At 48.0% G+C, this 18,514-nt stretch overlaps 1 protein-coding gene across 1 annotated transcript in view; it reads left to right on the top strand.

The window, feature by feature from the left end:
- Window positions 1-18,239, top strand: part of LOC140727660 (uncharacterized) — a 37,305-nt gene extending 19,066 nt beyond the window's left edge. The window contains exons 11-17 of the mRNA XM_073045301.1: window positions 4,943-5,041; window positions 7,510-7,703; window positions 8,121-8,295; window positions 11,177-11,333; window positions 13,002-13,155; window positions 16,259-16,370; window positions 17,343-18,239. Coding sequence (XP_072901402.1) covers window positions 4,943-5,041; window positions 7,510-7,703; window positions 8,121-8,295; window positions 11,177-11,333; window positions 13,002-13,155; window positions 16,259-16,370; window positions 17,343-17,524 — 1,073 coding nt within the window. The 3' untranslated portion in view covers window positions 17,525-18,239. The remainder of the gene's footprint in view (window positions 1-4,942; window positions 5,042-7,509; window positions 7,704-8,120; window positions 8,296-11,176; window positions 11,334-13,001; window positions 13,156-16,258; window positions 16,371-17,342) is intronic.
- Window positions 18,240-18,514: the final 275 nt, after the last annotated feature.

Here is an 18,514-nt window from a genome sequence, read left to right as displayed (position 1 = left end):
GAGGGGAAGGAAAGGAGTACAAACTGGCAGGTTATAGGTGAAGGGAAGGTAGATGGGTGGAAAAGGTAAAGGGCTGAAGAGGGAAGGAGAGGAGAGTGGAACAGGGAAGAAAGGAAAGGAGGAGAGACATCAGTGGGAAGTGATAGGCAGGTGAGGAGGAGAAGGGGTAAAAGGAGCCAGTACGGGAAATAAAAAAAGAGAGGGGGAGGGGAGAAATTACTGGAAGTTAGAGAAATCAACAATCATGCCATCGGGTTGGAGGCTACCCAGACGGATAATGAGGTGTTGCTCCTCCAACCTGAGAGTGGCCTCATTGTGGCAATAGAAGAGGCCACAAAATGACTTATGGGAAAGGGGAATGGAATTAAAATGGCTTAATTCCTATCGGGTGGAGGGTACAAAAGCCTGATAGCTTGTACCACCAGACTCCAGGACAGCTGTTATAAGACTATTGAATAGCCCCCTTGTATGATAAGATTGAATCTTGACCTTACAATCTACCTTGTTTTTGTCTTGCACCTTATTGTCTGTCTGCACTGTAACTATAATACTGTAGCGATGTGCTACACTCAGCGCTGAAATAACAACATGCAGTCGGTAAGTCGTTTGGAGACTAGTTTATTCAAACTTCGCGGCGCTGGCATTTAATCCCTAGCGCCCGCCCTCTCCGGGCAGAAATGATGTCAGAGTTGCATTACCAAAGTCTCCCCCCGCGCGCTGGCTATTTGTGAGCCGGTTCGCCTGCGCAGAAAGTGGGTCGCCACATAACAACCCCCCCCCCCCCCAGAACCGGCGATACACCCCCCAATGTCCACAGTCCGGATCAGCCTCTGTTTGGGAGGTCTGCCTCTGCGCCGTGGTGCCTGAAACTCGACCGGCTGCGCCAAGTCTGCATGGGCTGGTTTGAGTTGGTCCACTGTGAAAACTTCCTCTCTCCCCCCAATGTCCAGAACGTACGTGGACCCGTTGTTGTTGATCACCCTGAATGGCCCCTTGTACGGCCGCTATAGCGGTGCCCGGTGTCCGCCCCTTCGTACAAACACAAACTTAGTTCTGCAGGTCTTTGGGTACATGGGTCAGGGTCCGTCCGTGCTGTGAAGTTGGTACGGGGGCCAGGTTGCCAAGCCTGTCGCGTAGCCTGTCCAGGACTGCTGCGGGTTCTTCCTCTTGCCCCCTTGGTGCTGGTATGAACTCTCCCGGGATGGCCAGGGGCGCGCCGTACACCAACTCGGCCGACGAGACGTGCAGATCCTCTTTGGGCGCTGTAAGAACTCCAAGCAGGACCCAGGGAAGCTCGTCCACCCAGTTAGGTCCTCTCAGGCAGGCCATGAGAGCCGACTTCAAGTGACAGTGGAAGCGTTCCACCAGTCCATTCGACTGTGGGTGGTAGGCAGTTGTGTGGTGTAGCTGCGTTCCCAGCAGGCTGGCCACAGCCGACCACAGACTGGAGGTGAACTGGGCGCCTCTGTCGGAGGTAATGTGGGCTGGTACCCCGAAGCGTGCTACCCAGGTTGCGATCAGTGCTCGGGCGCAGGAATCGGCAGATGTGTCAGTGAGCGGGACCGCCTCTGGCAACCTCATGAACCGGTCTACTGTAGTTAGGAGGTACCGTGCTCCTTGAGACACTGGTAGGGGGCCCACGATATCCACATAAATGTGGTCGAACCTCTGGTGGGTGGGTTCGAACTGCTGCGGCGGGGCTTTAGTGTGCCGCTGCACCTTGACTGTTTGGCACTGCGCGCACGTTCTGGCCCATTCACTGACCTGCTTGTGAAGTCCATGCCACGTGAACTTGCTGGAGACCAGCCGGATGGTTGTCCTGATAGATGGGTGCGCCAAACCGTGTATGGAGTCGAAAACTCGCCGCCTCCAGGCTGTCAGGACGATGGGGTGAGGTTGGCCGGTAGCCACGTCGCACAGGAGGGTCCTATCACCTGGGCCTACGAGAAAGTCCTGCAGCTGCAAACCCGAGACTGCGGTCCTGTAGCTGGGCATCTCGTCGTCTGCCTACTGCGCCTCCGCCAGTGCTGCATAGTCCAACCCCAGGGACAGGGCCTGGACAGCTGGTCTGGAGAGTGCGTCCGCCACGACATTGTCCTTTCCCAAGACATGCTGGATGTCCGTCGTGTACTCGGAGATGTAGGACAGATGTCGCTGCTGGCGAGCCGACCAGGGATCGGACACCTTTGTGAACGCAAAGGTCAACGGTTTGTGGTCCGTGAATGCGGTGAATGGCCTGCCTTCTAAGAATGACCTGAAATGCCGGATTGCCAGATACAGTGCCAACAGCTCCTGGTCGAAAGCACTGTACTTGAGTTCGGGTGGTCGTAGGTGCTTGCTGAAGAACGCCAGGGGTTGCCAGCGCCCCTCGATGAGCTGCTCCAGCACCCCACTGACTGCTGTGTCGGATGCATCCACCGTGAGGGCGGTCGGAACGTCCGTTCTGGGGTGCACCAGCATCGCGGCATCTGCCAAGGCTTCCTTGGCTTTAATGAAAGTGGCCACGGCCTCCTCGTCCCAAGTAATGTCCTTGCCTTTACCCGACATCAGGGTGTACAAAGGGCGCATGATATGGGCTGCTGAGGGGAGGAAACAGTGGTAGAAGTTCACCATACCAACGAACTCCTGCAGGCCTTTGACCATGTTGGGCCGGGCAAAGTGGCGGATCGCGTCTACCTTGGCAGGCGGAGGTGTTGCCCTGTCTTTGGTAATCCTGTGGCCCAGGAAGTCGATGGTTTCGGGACCGAACTGGTATTTGGCCGGGTTGATCGTGAGGCCGAAATCACTCAGGCGGGAGTAGAGCTGGCGGAGGTGGGACAGATGCTCCTGACGATAACTCCTGGCTATAAGGATGTCATCCAAATAGATGAACGCAAAGTCCAGGTCGTGTCCCACCGCGTCCATTAGCTGCTGGAACGTCTGTGTGGCATTCTTCAGGCCGAACGGCATTCGGAGGAACTCAAACAGGCCGAACGGGGTGATGAGTGCTGTTTTGGGGATGTCTTCAGGGTGCACCGGGATTTGATGGTATCCCCGGACGAGGTCTACTGGAAAAGATTCTTGCCCCGTGCAGGTTTGCTGCAAAGTCCTGTATGTGCGGCACAGGGTAGCGGTCTGGAGCAGTAGCCTCGTTCAGTCTGCGGTAGTCGCTGCATGGTCTCCAACCCCTGGCTGCTTTGGGCACCATGTGCAGGGGGGAGGCCCATGGGCTGTCGGACCTCCGTACTATCCCCAATTCCTCCATCCTCTTGAACTCCTCCTTCGCCAGGCGGAGCTTTTCCAGGGGGAGCCTTCGTGGAGGGGTGGTCCCTGGGTCGGAATGTGGTGCTGTACCCCATGTCTGGGCATGGCTGCCATGAACTGTGGTGCCAGAATCGATGGAAAGTCCACCAGGATTCTGGTGAATTCGTTGTCCGACAGCGTGATAGAGTCCAAGTGTGGGGCCGGCAACTTGGCTTCATCCAGGGAGAACATCTGGAAAGTCTCGGCTTGTACCAGTCTTTTCCCTTGCAAGTCAACCAGCAGGCTGTGAGCTCGCAAGAAGTCCGCCCCCAGGAGTGGTTGGACCACCGCGGCCAGTGTGAAGTCCCACGTGAACCGGCTGGCGCCAAACTGCAGCTGCACTGTGCGGGTGCCGTAGGTCTGTATCGTGTTGTCGTTTGCGGCCCTCAGGGTGGGTCCTGGCTTCCTGTTGCGGGTGTCGTACCCCGTCGGGGGCAAGACGCTGATCTCCACTCTGGTGTCGACCAAGAAGCGGTGTCCCGACTGTTTGTCCCAGACATACAAGAGGCTGTCCTGGTGACCAGCCGCCATAGTCATTAGTGGCAGCTGGCCCTGGCCCTTGCAGGGCGGGCGACAATGGCGGGCTTTTGTGCCCCACCGCTGGTGGTAAAAACACCACTGTTCACTGGCCTCCTCACTCCTGCCTCTGTGTTGTGTGCGCCCCCCTGCCGGGCCTGGTCTGGTCTGCTGCTGGGTGCGTGGCCTGGTAATCTAACCGACGGACACCACAGTCTCCCTCTTTGCTTTCCACAGCACGTCTGCTCGGGCCGTCACCTTCCAGGGGTCGCTGAAATCTGCGTCGGCCAGCAGCAGATGTATGTCCTCGGGCAGTCGCTCTAGGAACACTTGCTCGAACATGAGGCAGGGCTTGTGTCCATCAGCCAGGGACAGCATCTCGTTCATCAATGCTGACGGCAGTCTGTCTCCCTAACCGTCCAGGTGAAGCAGGCAGGCACCTCGCTCACGCCATGAGAGGCCAAAGGTCCCAAAGAGCAGCGCTTTGAATGCTTCATATTTGCCTTCTTCCAGGGGCGACTGTATGAAATCCGCAACCTGGGCAGCCATCTCCTGGTCAAGGGCGCTCACCACGTGGTAGTAACACGTGGAATCAGAGGATATCTGCCGAATCTGGAACTGGGCTTCTGCTTGGCTAAACCACACGCGTGGTCGCAGCGTCCAGAAAGTCGGCAGTTTTAGCGAAACTGCGTGAACAGATGAAGAGTCAGTCATCTTTGGTCCAAATCCCGTTTGGACCATCGGGGTCACCAATGTAGCGATGTGCTACACACAGTGCTGAAATAACGACACGCAGTCAGTAAGTTGTTTGGAGACTAGTTTATTCAAACTTCGCGGCGCTGGCATTTAATCCCTAGCGCCTGCCCTCTCCGGGCGGAAATGATGTCAGAGGTGCATTACCAAAGTCTCCCCCCGCGCGCTGGCTATTTGTGAGCCGGTTCGCCTGCGCAGAAAGTGGGTCGCCACAGTACTTTATTCTGTGTTCTGTTACTGTTTTCCCTTGTACTACCTCAATGTACTGATGTGATGAAATGATCTGTGTGGATATGTACCTTGGTACATATGACAATAATAAATCAATTTATTAATTTTTTTTCACCTGCCTGTCTGTCCACTCAGATTCTCTTGCTTTCTCTTGTTCTAGATTCTGGTTTGGAGGTTTTCACTTCTTTGCAGAGGCTGCAGTATCTGAACCTGGCAGTGTGTGTGAAACTTACCGACAACTGTCTGTGCAGCATTAAAGGTTTGTGCCTGATCCACCCAAACAGGTGGGACACAGTTTCAGGGGGCTGTGCATAGTGTGTTGATTCCACATTGATTCTCTGAAGTCCTTTTAAACTTGTGGGGTGACTTCCTGAACATCACTTCCCTGTGTTGGGCAGCTGAAGTTGGCTGGTGGCTTGGATTGGTTGAAATGGTTGTTCAGTGGAAGGGAGGCACTGAGGGCAGAAGGGAGAATTTTGGGAGGATTCAGAATATAATGTGTATCTTATTTTATCCTAACTGCCTACACATGATAGGCAGTTTCTTTCTTCTTTTTACCAGGGCCTCAACATTTCTTGATTACCAAGGCTCCCTTAACTTATCGTTTTATTCTAATAGGAACATACAAATTCTGTACTTTCAAAATTTCATTTTTGAATGCCTCCCACTTAACAAACATCCTTTTGCTAGAAAACAACATATCCCAACCCTTGCCTGCCAGAACCTTCTGATGACATCAAAACTGGCTCTTCTCCACTTCAGAATCTCAACTCGAGGACCAGTCCTGTCTTTCTCTATAATTATCTGGAACCTAATGGAATTATGGTCTCTAGATCCAGAATGTTTCCCAACTTACCTGCCCTGTCTCATTCCCTAGGAGGTGATCCAGTATAAAGCTTTCTATCGTTGAGGCCTCTATATACTGATTCAGGAAATTTTCCTGATCACATTTGACAAACTCAATCCCATCCAGTCCTTTTAGAGTATGGAAATCTAGTCAATATGTGGAAAGTTGAAATCACCTACTAACACAACTTTATTACTTACGTGTCTGTTATCTCTACAAATTTACTGCTGTAAATCCCACTGATTATTGGGAGGACTATAAACACAGTCCCATTAATGTAGTCATCCTCTTTATTGTTCAGTTCCACCCATATTGCCTCAATAACATAGTCCTCCTCTTTGTCCTGTCTGAGCACTGCTGTTACATTTTCCCTGACAAGTAATGCTACCTCTCTTCCTTTAATGTTTACATAAGAGATAGGAGCAGGAGTAGGCCAATCGGCCCCTCAAGCCTGCTCCACCATTCAACAAGATCATGGCTGATCCAATCTTAACTCTAGTTTTCACCGAATCCCACAAGGCAACAGTGCCAACCAACAGGGCACCATGCCGCCCATTTTATTTTATTATTCATCCCGCCCAAACCCATGTGATCACCCGGGGAAAAAAACCCGAGTTGCCAATTGAGGAGAAAAAATCTGGAAAATTCCTCTCCGACCCATCCAGGCTATCGAAAACTGGTCCAGGAGATCACATGGCTGATCTAAACCTAGCCTCATGTCCACTTACCTGCTCGCTCACCGTATCCCCTAATGCCATTTTTATCCAGGAAAATGTCTATCTCTGTTTTGAATTTATTGAGTGTAGTAGCTTCCACAGCTCTCTGGGGCAGTAAATTCCACAGCCCCACTACCCACTGAGTGAAGAAATTTCTCCGCATCTCAGTCCTGGAACGGCATCCCCTTATTTTAAGATTATGCCCCCTAGTCCTAGTTTCACCCATCATTGGGAACATTCTCCCCGCATCCACCCGATCAAGCCCCTTCACAATCTTATATGTTTCAATAAGATCGCCTCTCATTCTTTGGAACTCCAATGAGTAGAGTCCCAATCTACTCAACCTCTCATCATACATCAACCCACTCATCCCCGGAATTAACCTAGTGAACCTTCTCTGCACTGCCTCGAGAGCCAGTATGTCCTTTCTTAAATATGGACACCAGAACGGTTAATCCCACCTGCCTCCTCATGGTCCATATCCCTCCATTCTGTGCCAGCTTGTGTATCTGTCTAAACACTTGTTAAGTGCCATTGTCATGTCTGCTTCCACCACCATCCTCAATAGCACATTCCGGGGGTGGGGGGGGTGGGAATACTTGCCCTGCACAACTCCCTATAACCTACTCCCTCCCACAAAGCTATGTCCTCTAGTATTCAACATCTGTACCCTGGGGGGAAAAATCAAGTTGTCTAGCTGGTCTTCATTTTATAAACCTCTATAAGGTCACCCCTCAGCCTCTGATCTCCAGAGAAAACAATCCAAGTTTGTCTAATCTCTCTTTGTAGCTCTCACCCTCCGATCCAGACAACATCCTGGTTAATCTCTTCTGCACCTTCTCCAAAGCCTCCACATTCTTGTAATAGGAGGACTAGGTCTGCACATAATACTCAAACACGGCAAAGGGTGCAAGGAATTCTGGTGGCAATGGTTTGGGCGTGGTTTTACAGTATTTGTACTACCTATGTTCCATAGAGAACTGGTTGCAGGGATTTAGTCAGCAGGTCTATAGGAACAAATGGATGGTTGTGTACAGGGAGTGAGAACAGCTGAAAAAGGTAACCTAGGATAGTGGAGGCAGAGGACAGGTATGACTGTTAAACTTCCCACTGTCCTAAGACATCAGCACAGAACTGTAGGAGAAATCTGCTTTTTTCTTAAAGGTCTCAGGTGCCTTTCCCACCTGGTCCTGGATCAAACCAAAGTAAGCGACTCAGGAGTGATGGATTACCTGGGCGATGCTCCCGCGTCACTCGTCCACCTCAGTCTGAATCAAACAGGTGTCAGTGATCGGGTATTGGCTGTGCTCCCTTCTGCAGTTCCACAACTTCGCTACCTCAGCATCAAGCACACTAAGGTCAGTAAGTGGGTGGGCTTGCTGCCAGGCACTGCCAGAGGTGTGATCCACCTCCAGTGCACTATAAAGGTAGCTACACTCTGGGGTTTGATAACCTGCTCCTCCCGAGATGCTAATATCTTTTGCACTCTGTCTTTTTGCGCGTGATCAGATTGGTCACAAGCATGCATACGCTGATCTGCACTGGGGGGGGGGTGGGGGGAGACTGGTCACTGAGGAAGAGAGTCAAGAACAGACTTGCAGTCCTGCTCAGGTGACTCCAATCTTTTTGGTGTTTGTGCACAAATAATTCTTACATGTGTGTTAAATGTTGCTGGCTGCAGTGAGAACTTGAGGGAAAACAATGAACTTGAGTTGCTGTAAAAGCATCTGTTCCCTGGCACTGTTCTGTTTTGTTCTTGCTCTCTCCATCTCCAGGTCTGTGATGTTTCAGCCTTGAAGGATCTCCCATCTCTTCAAACCCTGCACCTGGACAACACAAGCATCAGTGAGAGTTCCCTCCAGGCACTGGGTTCCCATTCCACCCTCTCTTCACTCAGTGTGTCTGGCCTGCTATCTCTGGGTGGCGATGTCACCCTACAAATGATCTCGGGTAGGTCAACAGTGGCCACATTGAGCACTATCCACACTATCTCCTCTGGTTTTCTGCTCAGTCTATTTTGCATCTGTTCTTGGGATGAAGCTTTCCATTCTAGAACAAATAAGATTTCCTTTTTCAAAGAACAGGGCTTCCCTTCCATCAGTTCAATGCTGTCCTCACCATCGCTTCCTTTTCCCACATGTCTTCACCCCAATCTCCTGCTGCATAACAGGGATAGGAGTCTTCGTGATCTTATCTACCACTTCATGAGTCTCTGTATCCCAACACGTCATTCTCCATAACATCTGCCACCTACATTGGGGTCCTACCATTAAACACATTTTTCCTTCCTTTCCCTACTCCCTGTGTTCAGTAGGGATTGCTTTCTACCTGATTCCTTTGTCCACATATCTCTCCCCACTGATTTCCATCTCAGCACTTATCTCTGAAAGTGTGATTAGTGCTACCACTCATTCTGCGAGATCACCTCCCTCACCACCATTCAGGGTCCAAAACAGTTCTTCCAGGTGAGGTGACACTTCACCTGTGAGTTAGTCAGGGTCATTTACTGTATTTTGTGCCCCTGAAATGGCCTCCTCTACATTGGTGAGACCAAATGTAAACAGGGGACTGCTTCATCACATACTTTCGCTCCATACACCTCAAAAAGCAGGATCTCCCGGTGGCTACCCATCACCATTCTGACATGTCTGTCCAAGGCTATAGGCACCTTATATTCTGCTACAGTAGCATCCAAGCTGGTGACATGAACACTGATTCCTCTTAACTTCTGGTAATCTCTCCTCCCTCTCTCTTTTTCCATTCCTCATTTTGGTTCCCATCTCTCCTCATCTCCCTCTGATACCCCTCCTTATTCCCTTTCTTCCATGGCCCACTGCCCTCATTTGTCAGATTCCTCCTTCAGCCCTTTACCTCTTCCACCTTGCCCTCTCAGATCTTACTTCAGCAATTCCCCCGCCCCCCCAGCCATCTTCCTCCTCACCTGATCTTACTTGTCACCTGCCAGCAGGTACTCCGCCCTCTCCCTCCACCTTCCTATTCTGGCTTCTGCCCCATTCCTTTCAAGACTTGTTGAAGAGTCTCAGTCTGAAACAACAACTATTTATTTCCTGCAGTAGATGCTGCCTGACCCACTGAGATCCTTCGTATATGTTGCTCAAGACATGGGAGCAGAATTAGGGCTAACTAGAGCCTGGGTTTTCAGTTTCAGAATAAGCATCAGCCCATTTCATATACTTAGAGGAAGAATCTCCTCTGAGGCTCGAGATTTTGAGGGTGACACGGCAATACTATTGCAGTGCCAGTGACCTGGGTTCAATTCCGCCACTGTCAGTAAGGAGTTTGAACGTTCTCCCCATGACCGCATGGGTTTTCTCTCAGTGCTCTAGTTTCCTCCCACGTTCTTAAGATATACAAGTTATTAGGTTAATTGGTTACATGAGATTAATAGGGCAGCACAGGCTCATTGAGGTGTAAGGGTCTGTTATTGTGCTGTATCTCTAAATAAATAAATGACCATTTGGAATTCTGTACCACAGTGAACCTGTGAAGGCAGTGTCATTGAATGTGTTCATGAGGGAGGGTGGCAGATATTTATCTGTAAGAAAGTTGAGAATAGGATGAGTGCAGGCCAAGGTTGTATCAGCCATGGTCACATTGAATGGTAGACTAGACTTTCGACCATATGATATAAGAGCAGAATTAGGCCATTCCCATTGAGTCTGCTCTGCCATTTTATCATGGCTGATCCAATTTTCCTCTCAGCCCCAATCTCCTGCCTTCATATCCCTTCATACCCTGACCAATCAAAAATCTGTCAACCTCTGCCTTAAATATACAATGCATAAAGACTTGGCCTCTACAGCTGCCTGTGGCAAAGAATCCCACAGATTCATCATTCTCTGGCTAAATAAATTCTTCCTCATCTGTTCTAAAAGGACACCCCTATATTCTGAGGCTGTGTCCTTTGGTCTTGGACTCTTCCACCATAGGAAACATCCTCTCCACGTCCACACTATCAATGCCTTCCACCATTTGATAGGTTTCAATGAAGTTACCCCTCATTCTTCTGAATTCTAGTGAATATAGGCCCAGAGCCATCAAAAGCTCTTCATATGATAAGCATTTAGAGGTCCGATGTCCTGTTTTCACTATTGTTTCTTATATTTTTAAGGAACTTTACTCTGTATCTAACCAACATTGTTTTTGCCCTGAGAGTGTTTGATTGAAATGTGTGGAGGGTGCTTTACTTTGAATCTAACCTGTACTGTCTCTGTCCTGGGAATGTTTGATGGGCTGGCGTTGAAGGTGATTTACTCTGGATCTAACTGACAGTGTTTCTGCCCTTGTTTACGAAATAATTTTATTATAAATTCAAACAATTGTATAAACACATTACAAACAAAAAAAAGACAAATCATGACCAGCACAGACTAAACTAACACATTCCCATCATCAAGAATGGCATTTATCCCCTGCGATGCCCATTGGTCTCAAAACACCTCCATGTCACCTCTAGATATTGCTTGTTCTTTTTCAACAACTATCTAGGCATGGACATACCCTCTGAACATTGCTAGGCAGTTAGCCGAGACAGAATCTTTTGCTGCCCATCTCCACACCCACTGATAGTTATCTTGGCCAGCCTCAGGAGCAGGTTAACTATGACATCCCCTTCTCTTCCCCCACTCCACTTCTGTACTGATTGTCCAGTGATAAAGGGGGTGGGGTTAAGATGTAGCCAGAAAGCACTGGAGAGAGCTTTAATCAGGTGTAATTTGTGTTTGGAACCCTATCCAACTGCAGTGAAAATGTGACCTCTGTGTGAAATGGGCTGAGAAACACCCCTCTCATTTTGTTTCCTTACCCCTAGGTCTTAAGTTGATTCACCTGAAGCTGCCGGACAGACACTCAGTTAGTGATCATGGTCTCCGCTTCCTGTCTCACTTGGATCGACTGCTAGAGTTGGACCTCACTGATTACACTCACATCACAGATGAAGGTGTCAGCCATCTTGGCCGGCTGCTGAGGTGAGCAGTGCCCTGTTCCTAGCCAACTACACAGAGGGCCATGGACGAGTGGTTGTGAGACAAGGCACAGGACACTGGCTGGGTGGGAATGGGAACTACCACCTATGCAGCCACTGAATACTTGGGAAAAGGACTCTAGAAAATAGGAGGTCATTCGGCCCTTCAGACCTGCCCTGGGGTTCAATGTGATGATGGCTGTTTCATGTTTGGCTCAGCTTCTATTCTCCGCCAGTTCCACATCACCCTCACAGCCTGCAAGTAGGATGTGTGCTATAACTGCTCCTGCACCGCCTTCCTCACCGCCATTCAGGATCCCAAACAGTCCTTCCAGGTGAAGTGACATTTCATCAGCTGCACCTCCACTACATTAGTGAAAGCTCGACGCAGGTTGGGAGACTGCTTTGCCTTTTCTCTGTTTGCTGCAAAAGGCAGGATGTCCCTGTTGGTGCCCATATCAGTTTGACTTCCCATTCCTTTACTGACATGTCTGTCCATGGCCACCTCTACTGCCATGATGAAGCCACACTCAGGTTAGAGGAGCAACACTTCCTATTCTGCAAAGGTAACCTTCAACTTGATAGCATGAACATATATTCCTCTAATTTCTGGTAATTTCTCCCCTCTGCTCCTCTCTCTCTTTCCATTCTGGTTCCTCTCTCTCACTTTCTCCTTTCCTGCCCATCACCTCCCTCTGATTGTCCTCTTCCTTTTTTCTATGATGCACTCTTTTCTCCACTTAGATTTCTCCTTCAATCCTCTACCTCTTTCACCTCTCCCCTCTCAGCTTCTTACTTCATCCCCTCTTCCCCACCCACCTACCCCCTCACCTGGTCTCACCTGTCACCTGCCAGCTTGCACTCTTTCCTGTCCCCTCCATAGATGCTGCCTGACTTGCTGAGTTCCTCCAGTATATTGTGAGCATTGCTCAAGATTTCCAGCATCAGTAGAACCTCTTGTGTTTATGATACACCGTCACCACAGCCTAGTGGTCCTGAGGATAGGCCTGAAAGCACCAGGTTTGAACCACACACAGCCTCTGATCACCATCCTGTGACAGCAGCTGGAGCAGCAGTTCCAGTTCATGTTCATGCAGACCCTTTGTGCAATTACGCACAACCATTGTGTGTTTGTGGGGAGCATCTCTGAAGATGGGTTGTTACTGTGGACCCTGTGTTGCATTGTGCACTCCTGAGTGCCCAGTTGGGTTACTTACAGGCATCGTGTGTGGGACTGCACGATATTCTGCTTTGTTGTTATTATTATGCATGTACCAAAGATAGCTCCATTGCCACTGTTATAAGACGGTTAAATAGATCTTTAGTACAAAAAGATGGACTCTTGACCTCACAATCTAACTCATTGTGACCTTGCACTTTGTTTACCTCCATTGCACATTCTCTGTAGCTGTTACACTTTATTCTGCATTCTATTATTATTTTACCTTATTCTACCTCAATTCACCATGCAATGAATTGATCTGAATAAATATTATGCAAGAGAAGTTTTTCAACTGTACCTTGGTGCACATGATAATGATAAACCAATTCCAGTACCATTCAGTTGCAGTGTTTCAGAGTGCAGCTTGTGACAATGTGTGTGCACAGTGGTTCTTTGTTCACAGGGTGTTGTCTGCAGACTCTCACTAAAGGCTTCTGTCCACCTATGCAGGCTGACCAAGCTGTCCCTGAGCAACACACTGCTGACGGATGCTGGGCTGGTTCACCTGCAGCCCCTGCTGCACTTGGAGGAGCTGTGCCTCGACCGCACCAGTGTGGGTAGTAGGGCAGTGGCCCACTGCATCAGGAACCTGCCCCACTTACAGGTCTGCGGCAGAGCTTGGTGGTGGGTGGTACTGGGGGGATCCATGTAATGCTTTACAGCACCAGCAGTTGTGGTTAAGTTTCTATCACTGTATGAGGAGTTCTCCCTGTGACTATGTGGGTTTCTTCCAGGTGCTCCGGTTTCCTACATTCCAAAGACGCAAGCTGTAGGTATGCAATGTTGGTGCTAGAAGCATGGTGACACTTGTGGGCTGTCCTCAGCTCATATTCATTATGTGATAGTCATTGATTTAAATAACACATTTCACTGTATGCTTCAGTGTACATGTAACAAATAAATCTAATCATTTATTGTAATCTTTTATTTCCCAGAGAGGGCAGGAGGCTGGTGCTGTGCTGTCTCCCCTTCTGTAGATGGCCTCAGTTTTATACCTGGGCAATTTTGGGTTGAACAAAACCTCCCTGTGAATCAGCCAGTAATCCAGACTCTTTTCACCCACCTGAGGAAGGTTCTCAGCGTGAAACGTTATCTGTTCATTTCTCTCCATAGATGCTGCCTGAACAGCTAAATTCCTCCAGCAGTTTGTGCATGTTTGATTCCTCCTGCCTCCAATTTTTTAAAATTTAGAGATATAACATGGTAACTGCCCAATAGGCCCACACAGCCAATTACATCCATGTAACCAATTAACTTACTAACCTGTATGTAGGAGGAAACTGGAGCACCCAAAGGAGCATGTGGTCATGGGGAAAATGTACAAATGCCTTACAGACAATGACAGAATTGAACCTGGGTCGCTGGTTCTGTAATAGTGTTACACTAACTGCTATGCTACAATGCCACCCGAAACTTATGTTCAAATTTTTATTCCTGAGTACGTTGTAACAAACTTCACTTAGAGTCATACAGCATAGAAACAGGCTCTTGTGACCAACTCGTCCATGCCAAATAAGATGCCTATCTAAATTTGCCTGCATTTGACCTATATCCCTCTACCTTTCCTATCCATGTACTTGTCCAACTACCTTTTAAATGTTGTTAATGTACCTGACTCAACCACAACCTCTGGCAGCTCATTGCATATACTGACCACCCTCTGGGTGAAGAAGTTACCCCTCAGGTCCCTTTCAAATCTTTGCCCTCTCACCTTAAACCTCTGCCCTCTAATTCTTGATTCCTAAGCCCTGAGAAAAAAGACTGTCTATTCAATCTGCCTATGCCCCAAAACTTCCTAATTTGGCCTCAGTGGGGTTTGAATTCCTAGTGTTCAGATTACTGACGCAGGACCTTTCACACCATTGATGTACAGTGAGTTTGGAGCCCACAATGAGTCATAAGAGCACTAATGCACAAACAAGCCCATCTAGTCCATGCTGAATTGCTATTCTCCATCGACTTGCACTTGAAACATTGCCATCCATACTTCTCCCGTTCATGTATGTACCTATCCAAATTTCTCTGCACCCATAACTTCTGCTGGCAGCTCATTCTACACTGGCACCACCCTCTGAATGAAGAAGTCACCCTTCATGTTCCCCTTAAACATTTCACCTTTCACTCTTAACCCATGACCTCTAGTTATTTATTTAGCAATAAAGTGGGAGTAGGCCTTTACAGCCTTCAACCCAGAGCACCCCAACAACCTCTAACAAACCTGATTAATCCTAACCTAATGGGATAATTTACAAAGACCAATTAACCTAGCTGGTACATCTTTGGACTGTGGGAGGAAACCAGAAGACCCAGAGAAAACCCATACATTCCACAGAAACTTCTTACAGAATGGCGCTGGAATTGAACTCCAAACTCCAGAATGCCCTGAGCTGTAATATCATTGCGCTAACCGCTAAGGTGACACCAACCTCTGGAAAAAGCCTGCATTCACCTAATCTATACCCCTCAATTTTGTATACCTCTATCAAATCTCCCCTCATTCTCCTACTCTCCAGGCAATAAAGTCCTAATCTAGTCAACCTTTCTCTATAACTCATCTTCAAATCCTGGAACCATCCTTGTAAATTTTCTCTGCATTCTTTCAAAATTATTTATATTTTTCCTGTAGATAGGTGACCAGTACTATACTCAGTGTGCCAAATTTGGCCTTGCCAGCATCTTGTACAACATTAATATAACATCCAAACTCCTATATTCAATACTCCCGATTTATGAAAGCCTGTATGCCAAAAGCTCTCTTTATGATCTATCTACTTGTGAAGCCACTCTGAAGGAATGGATTGTATTCCTGAATCCCTTTTATTCTACCACATTCCTCAGTGCCTTACTGTTCATTGAGTAAATCCTACCATGGTTTGTTCTCCCAAAGTGGAACACCTCACATTTGTCTGCATTAAATATCATTTGCCTTTTTTTTAGCCCACTTTTCCAGCTGGTCCAAATCTTGCTGCAAATTTTACTAGTCCTTTTTTTTTGCTGTCCAATATGCCCGCATCTGCAAGTTTGCTGATCCAGTTTCTTCCCAAAAGTGTCAATGCAAGTAGATAGAGTGGTAAAGAAAGAATATGACATGCTTGCCTTCAGTGCTAGGAGCCTGAGAGTCAAGAAACATTACAGTTGTATAAAACTTTGGTTAGGCTGCACTTGGAGTATTGTGTGTAATTCTGATTGCCCCATTACAGAGAGGATGTGGAGGCTTTGCAGAGGGTGCTGAAGAGATTTACTAGGATGCTGCCTGGGTGTGTGCTGTAAGGACATGTTACATATACTTAGACTGTTTCCACTGGAGCATCAGAGACTGAGGAGAGAATTGAGCAGGGCAGCACAGCAGCATAGCGGTGAACATATGCTATTACAGTGCCAATGACCCTGAGTTAATACTGCTGCTGTCTATAAGGGTGTAATACATGGGTGTAAGGGGGTGACACAGGCATTTTGGGCCATAAGGGCTGTTACCATACTATATCTCTAAATAAAATAGTCATTTGTCTCCTGGCAAACCTTTCATGTAACTTTGTTCTGTACCTGAGACAGAGTTGGGTTCATACCCATGTACTGTTATTGTCTTAAGTTCAGAATTCCCTGGGGGGGGGGGGGGGGGGTTGTTGGTGTGGGGAATCTGAGCATCCTTCAGAGTGGGTGCAGGGACCAGGTGAATAATCACATTGTTCATTGATGTTTAACTGCAGGTCTTGAGCTTGGCATCGACCCGTATTGGGGACACGGTGGTGACACAGGGGCTGAGGCACTGTTTACAGCTGCTGAAGGTGAACCTGAGCCAGACTCGCATCACAGACCGAGGTACTACCCTTCCCCTGTTTCCTTATGGAACCCCGAGGCCTAGATCGCCCCACCTTCCAGCTCATTGACAAATGATTGCATTCATTCCAGACATTACCCTCTGCCACTGGCCAGAAGATAAAAGCCAGAAAGCTACCACCAAGCTCGAGCACAGCTTCTGTCTCATTGCTATTAGACTTTTGAATAGACCTCTTCTACAATAAGATGGACTCTTGGCCTCACTATCTATCTCTTTATGATCTTGCACTTATCATTTACCTGTACTGCACTTTTTTGGTAGTTTTTACTTTATTCTATGTTATTATTGTTTTATCTTAATCTGGCTCAGCGCACTGTGTAATGATTTGATCTGTATGAACAGTGTTCGAGACAAGCTTTTCACTGTATCTTGGTACCTGTGGCAATAATAAACAGGAGAAGCCACAGTGTACCTTCAGTATGCTCCACCTACCACCTTCTCTGTGAAGAAATTGCCCCTCACATCTCTATTAAATCTCTCCCTCTCACCTTAAATGTGAACCCTCTATTTTTGAATTCCCTTGACTGGGGGTGGAGGGAGAAGACTGCGTTCACCCTATCTACACTGTTCATCATTTTATGCACCTTCATAAGATCACCCCTCATTCTCCTACACTCTAATGATGTCCCAGCCTCCCCTACCTCTCACTATAATTCAGGCCTTTAAGTCCTGGTAACTTTCTTGAGAAATCTTTTGTCCACTCTTTCCAATTAAATGACTCATTTCACATAACAGGGTGACTGAACCCATACATAGTACTCCCAGTGTAGCCTCACGGATATCACGTGATGGGAATGTAACCTCCCAACTCCTGTACTTAATGATGAAAGCCAGTGTACCAGATGCCTTCTTCACCACCCTACTTTTGACACCTAGTGTAGAAGAAATTAATTTCTCAGACTGATGTGATGTAGACCGGGCTAATGGATTACCTTGTGTACTCTGGTTTCTAGGCCTGAAGAACCTAAAGCAGACTAAGGTGGTCCAGGTGAACCTTGACAGAACAGGTGTGACGCTGTCTGGTATCAGTGCACTGTTGGCAGAATGTCCCAGAATCACCAGTATCCGTGCTAACAACCTGCATGCCCTCCCTCTGGACCAGGCCTCAGATGAGGAAATGGTGGCTGAAGACTGAAAAGCATCCTGTGGTGAAAGGATGGTGTGTGAGTGACAGGACGCTGCTAACTTGTGCTCTTCCTGCCTTGGGAGTGAGAGTGGAGAGGGAGGATTGTGTTGCATCTATCATGTTTTGGTTTATTTTGGAAAATGCACAGGGAACTTTATAATCCATGCTGTTCCTGCCCTGGAATGTGTAACAGGACAGGATAGCAGGAACATTCACTCTGTCTGACCCTGGGAGTGTGTGATGGGTTCACTCTGTGTCTGACTCTGGCAGTGTATGATAGGACAGTACAAAGGGAATCTTACTTTGTATCCAACTCATGCTGTTCCCCGCTTTTCCCCTGTTGTCCTTGTTGCTGAATTTGGATCATGGGGAGAGTTTTGGAAGAATATTCCCTGCAACGTCCCTACAATGACCAGCCCCCTGAAACCCAACATACCAGCAAACACCACACTTTGAGGGTTGGGTGTGTTGAAATTTTGAACATGTCAGCTTGTACAGGGAGCGTAACTGCCAGGTTCAGCCTGACAGAAGCTGCTGTGATCGTTGGTATCTAATCCATGGGAAGTGAGACTTGTCTGGAACGTCTGGGAACTGATCCCAATGGGTGGGGTTCAGTTATGGTATCCATTTCTCGCCCACCACCCTCACCCTCTCCCAGTGGCCTTGCAGGTGTGAATGGATTATGTAAACTGATATTTCACAAGTAAATCACTTTGTCCTGGCACTTCTGTGTGGCTCCAGTTATTTTCTGCAATCAAAATGAATCACAAAGTGCTTTAAAATAGAAATGACTGCTGTAATCGAACAAATGGGTCAACTTAATTATTGTACAGCCTTCTCCCATAGCAGCAAAAGAGTTTGAAGGCTTAAATAGCATTTCAGTGTCTCATCTGAAATAATGTGTGACAGCACTGTAACATAGCAGTTAATGTAATGCTATTAACCCAGGTTCAATTCTGCCACTCTGTAAGGAGTTTGTATGTTCTCCCTGTAACCATG

This window comes from Hemitrygon akajei, chromosome 1 (assembly GCF_048418815.1).
Source record: "Hemitrygon akajei chromosome 1, sHemAka1.3, whole genome shotgun sequence".
Lineage (NCBI taxonomy): Eukaryota > Metazoa > Chordata > Chondrichthyes > Myliobatiformes > Dasyatidae > Hemitrygon > Hemitrygon akajei.
Note: the sequence above shows the minus strand (reverse complement) of the source record. Positions and strands in the feature narration are given on the sequence as shown.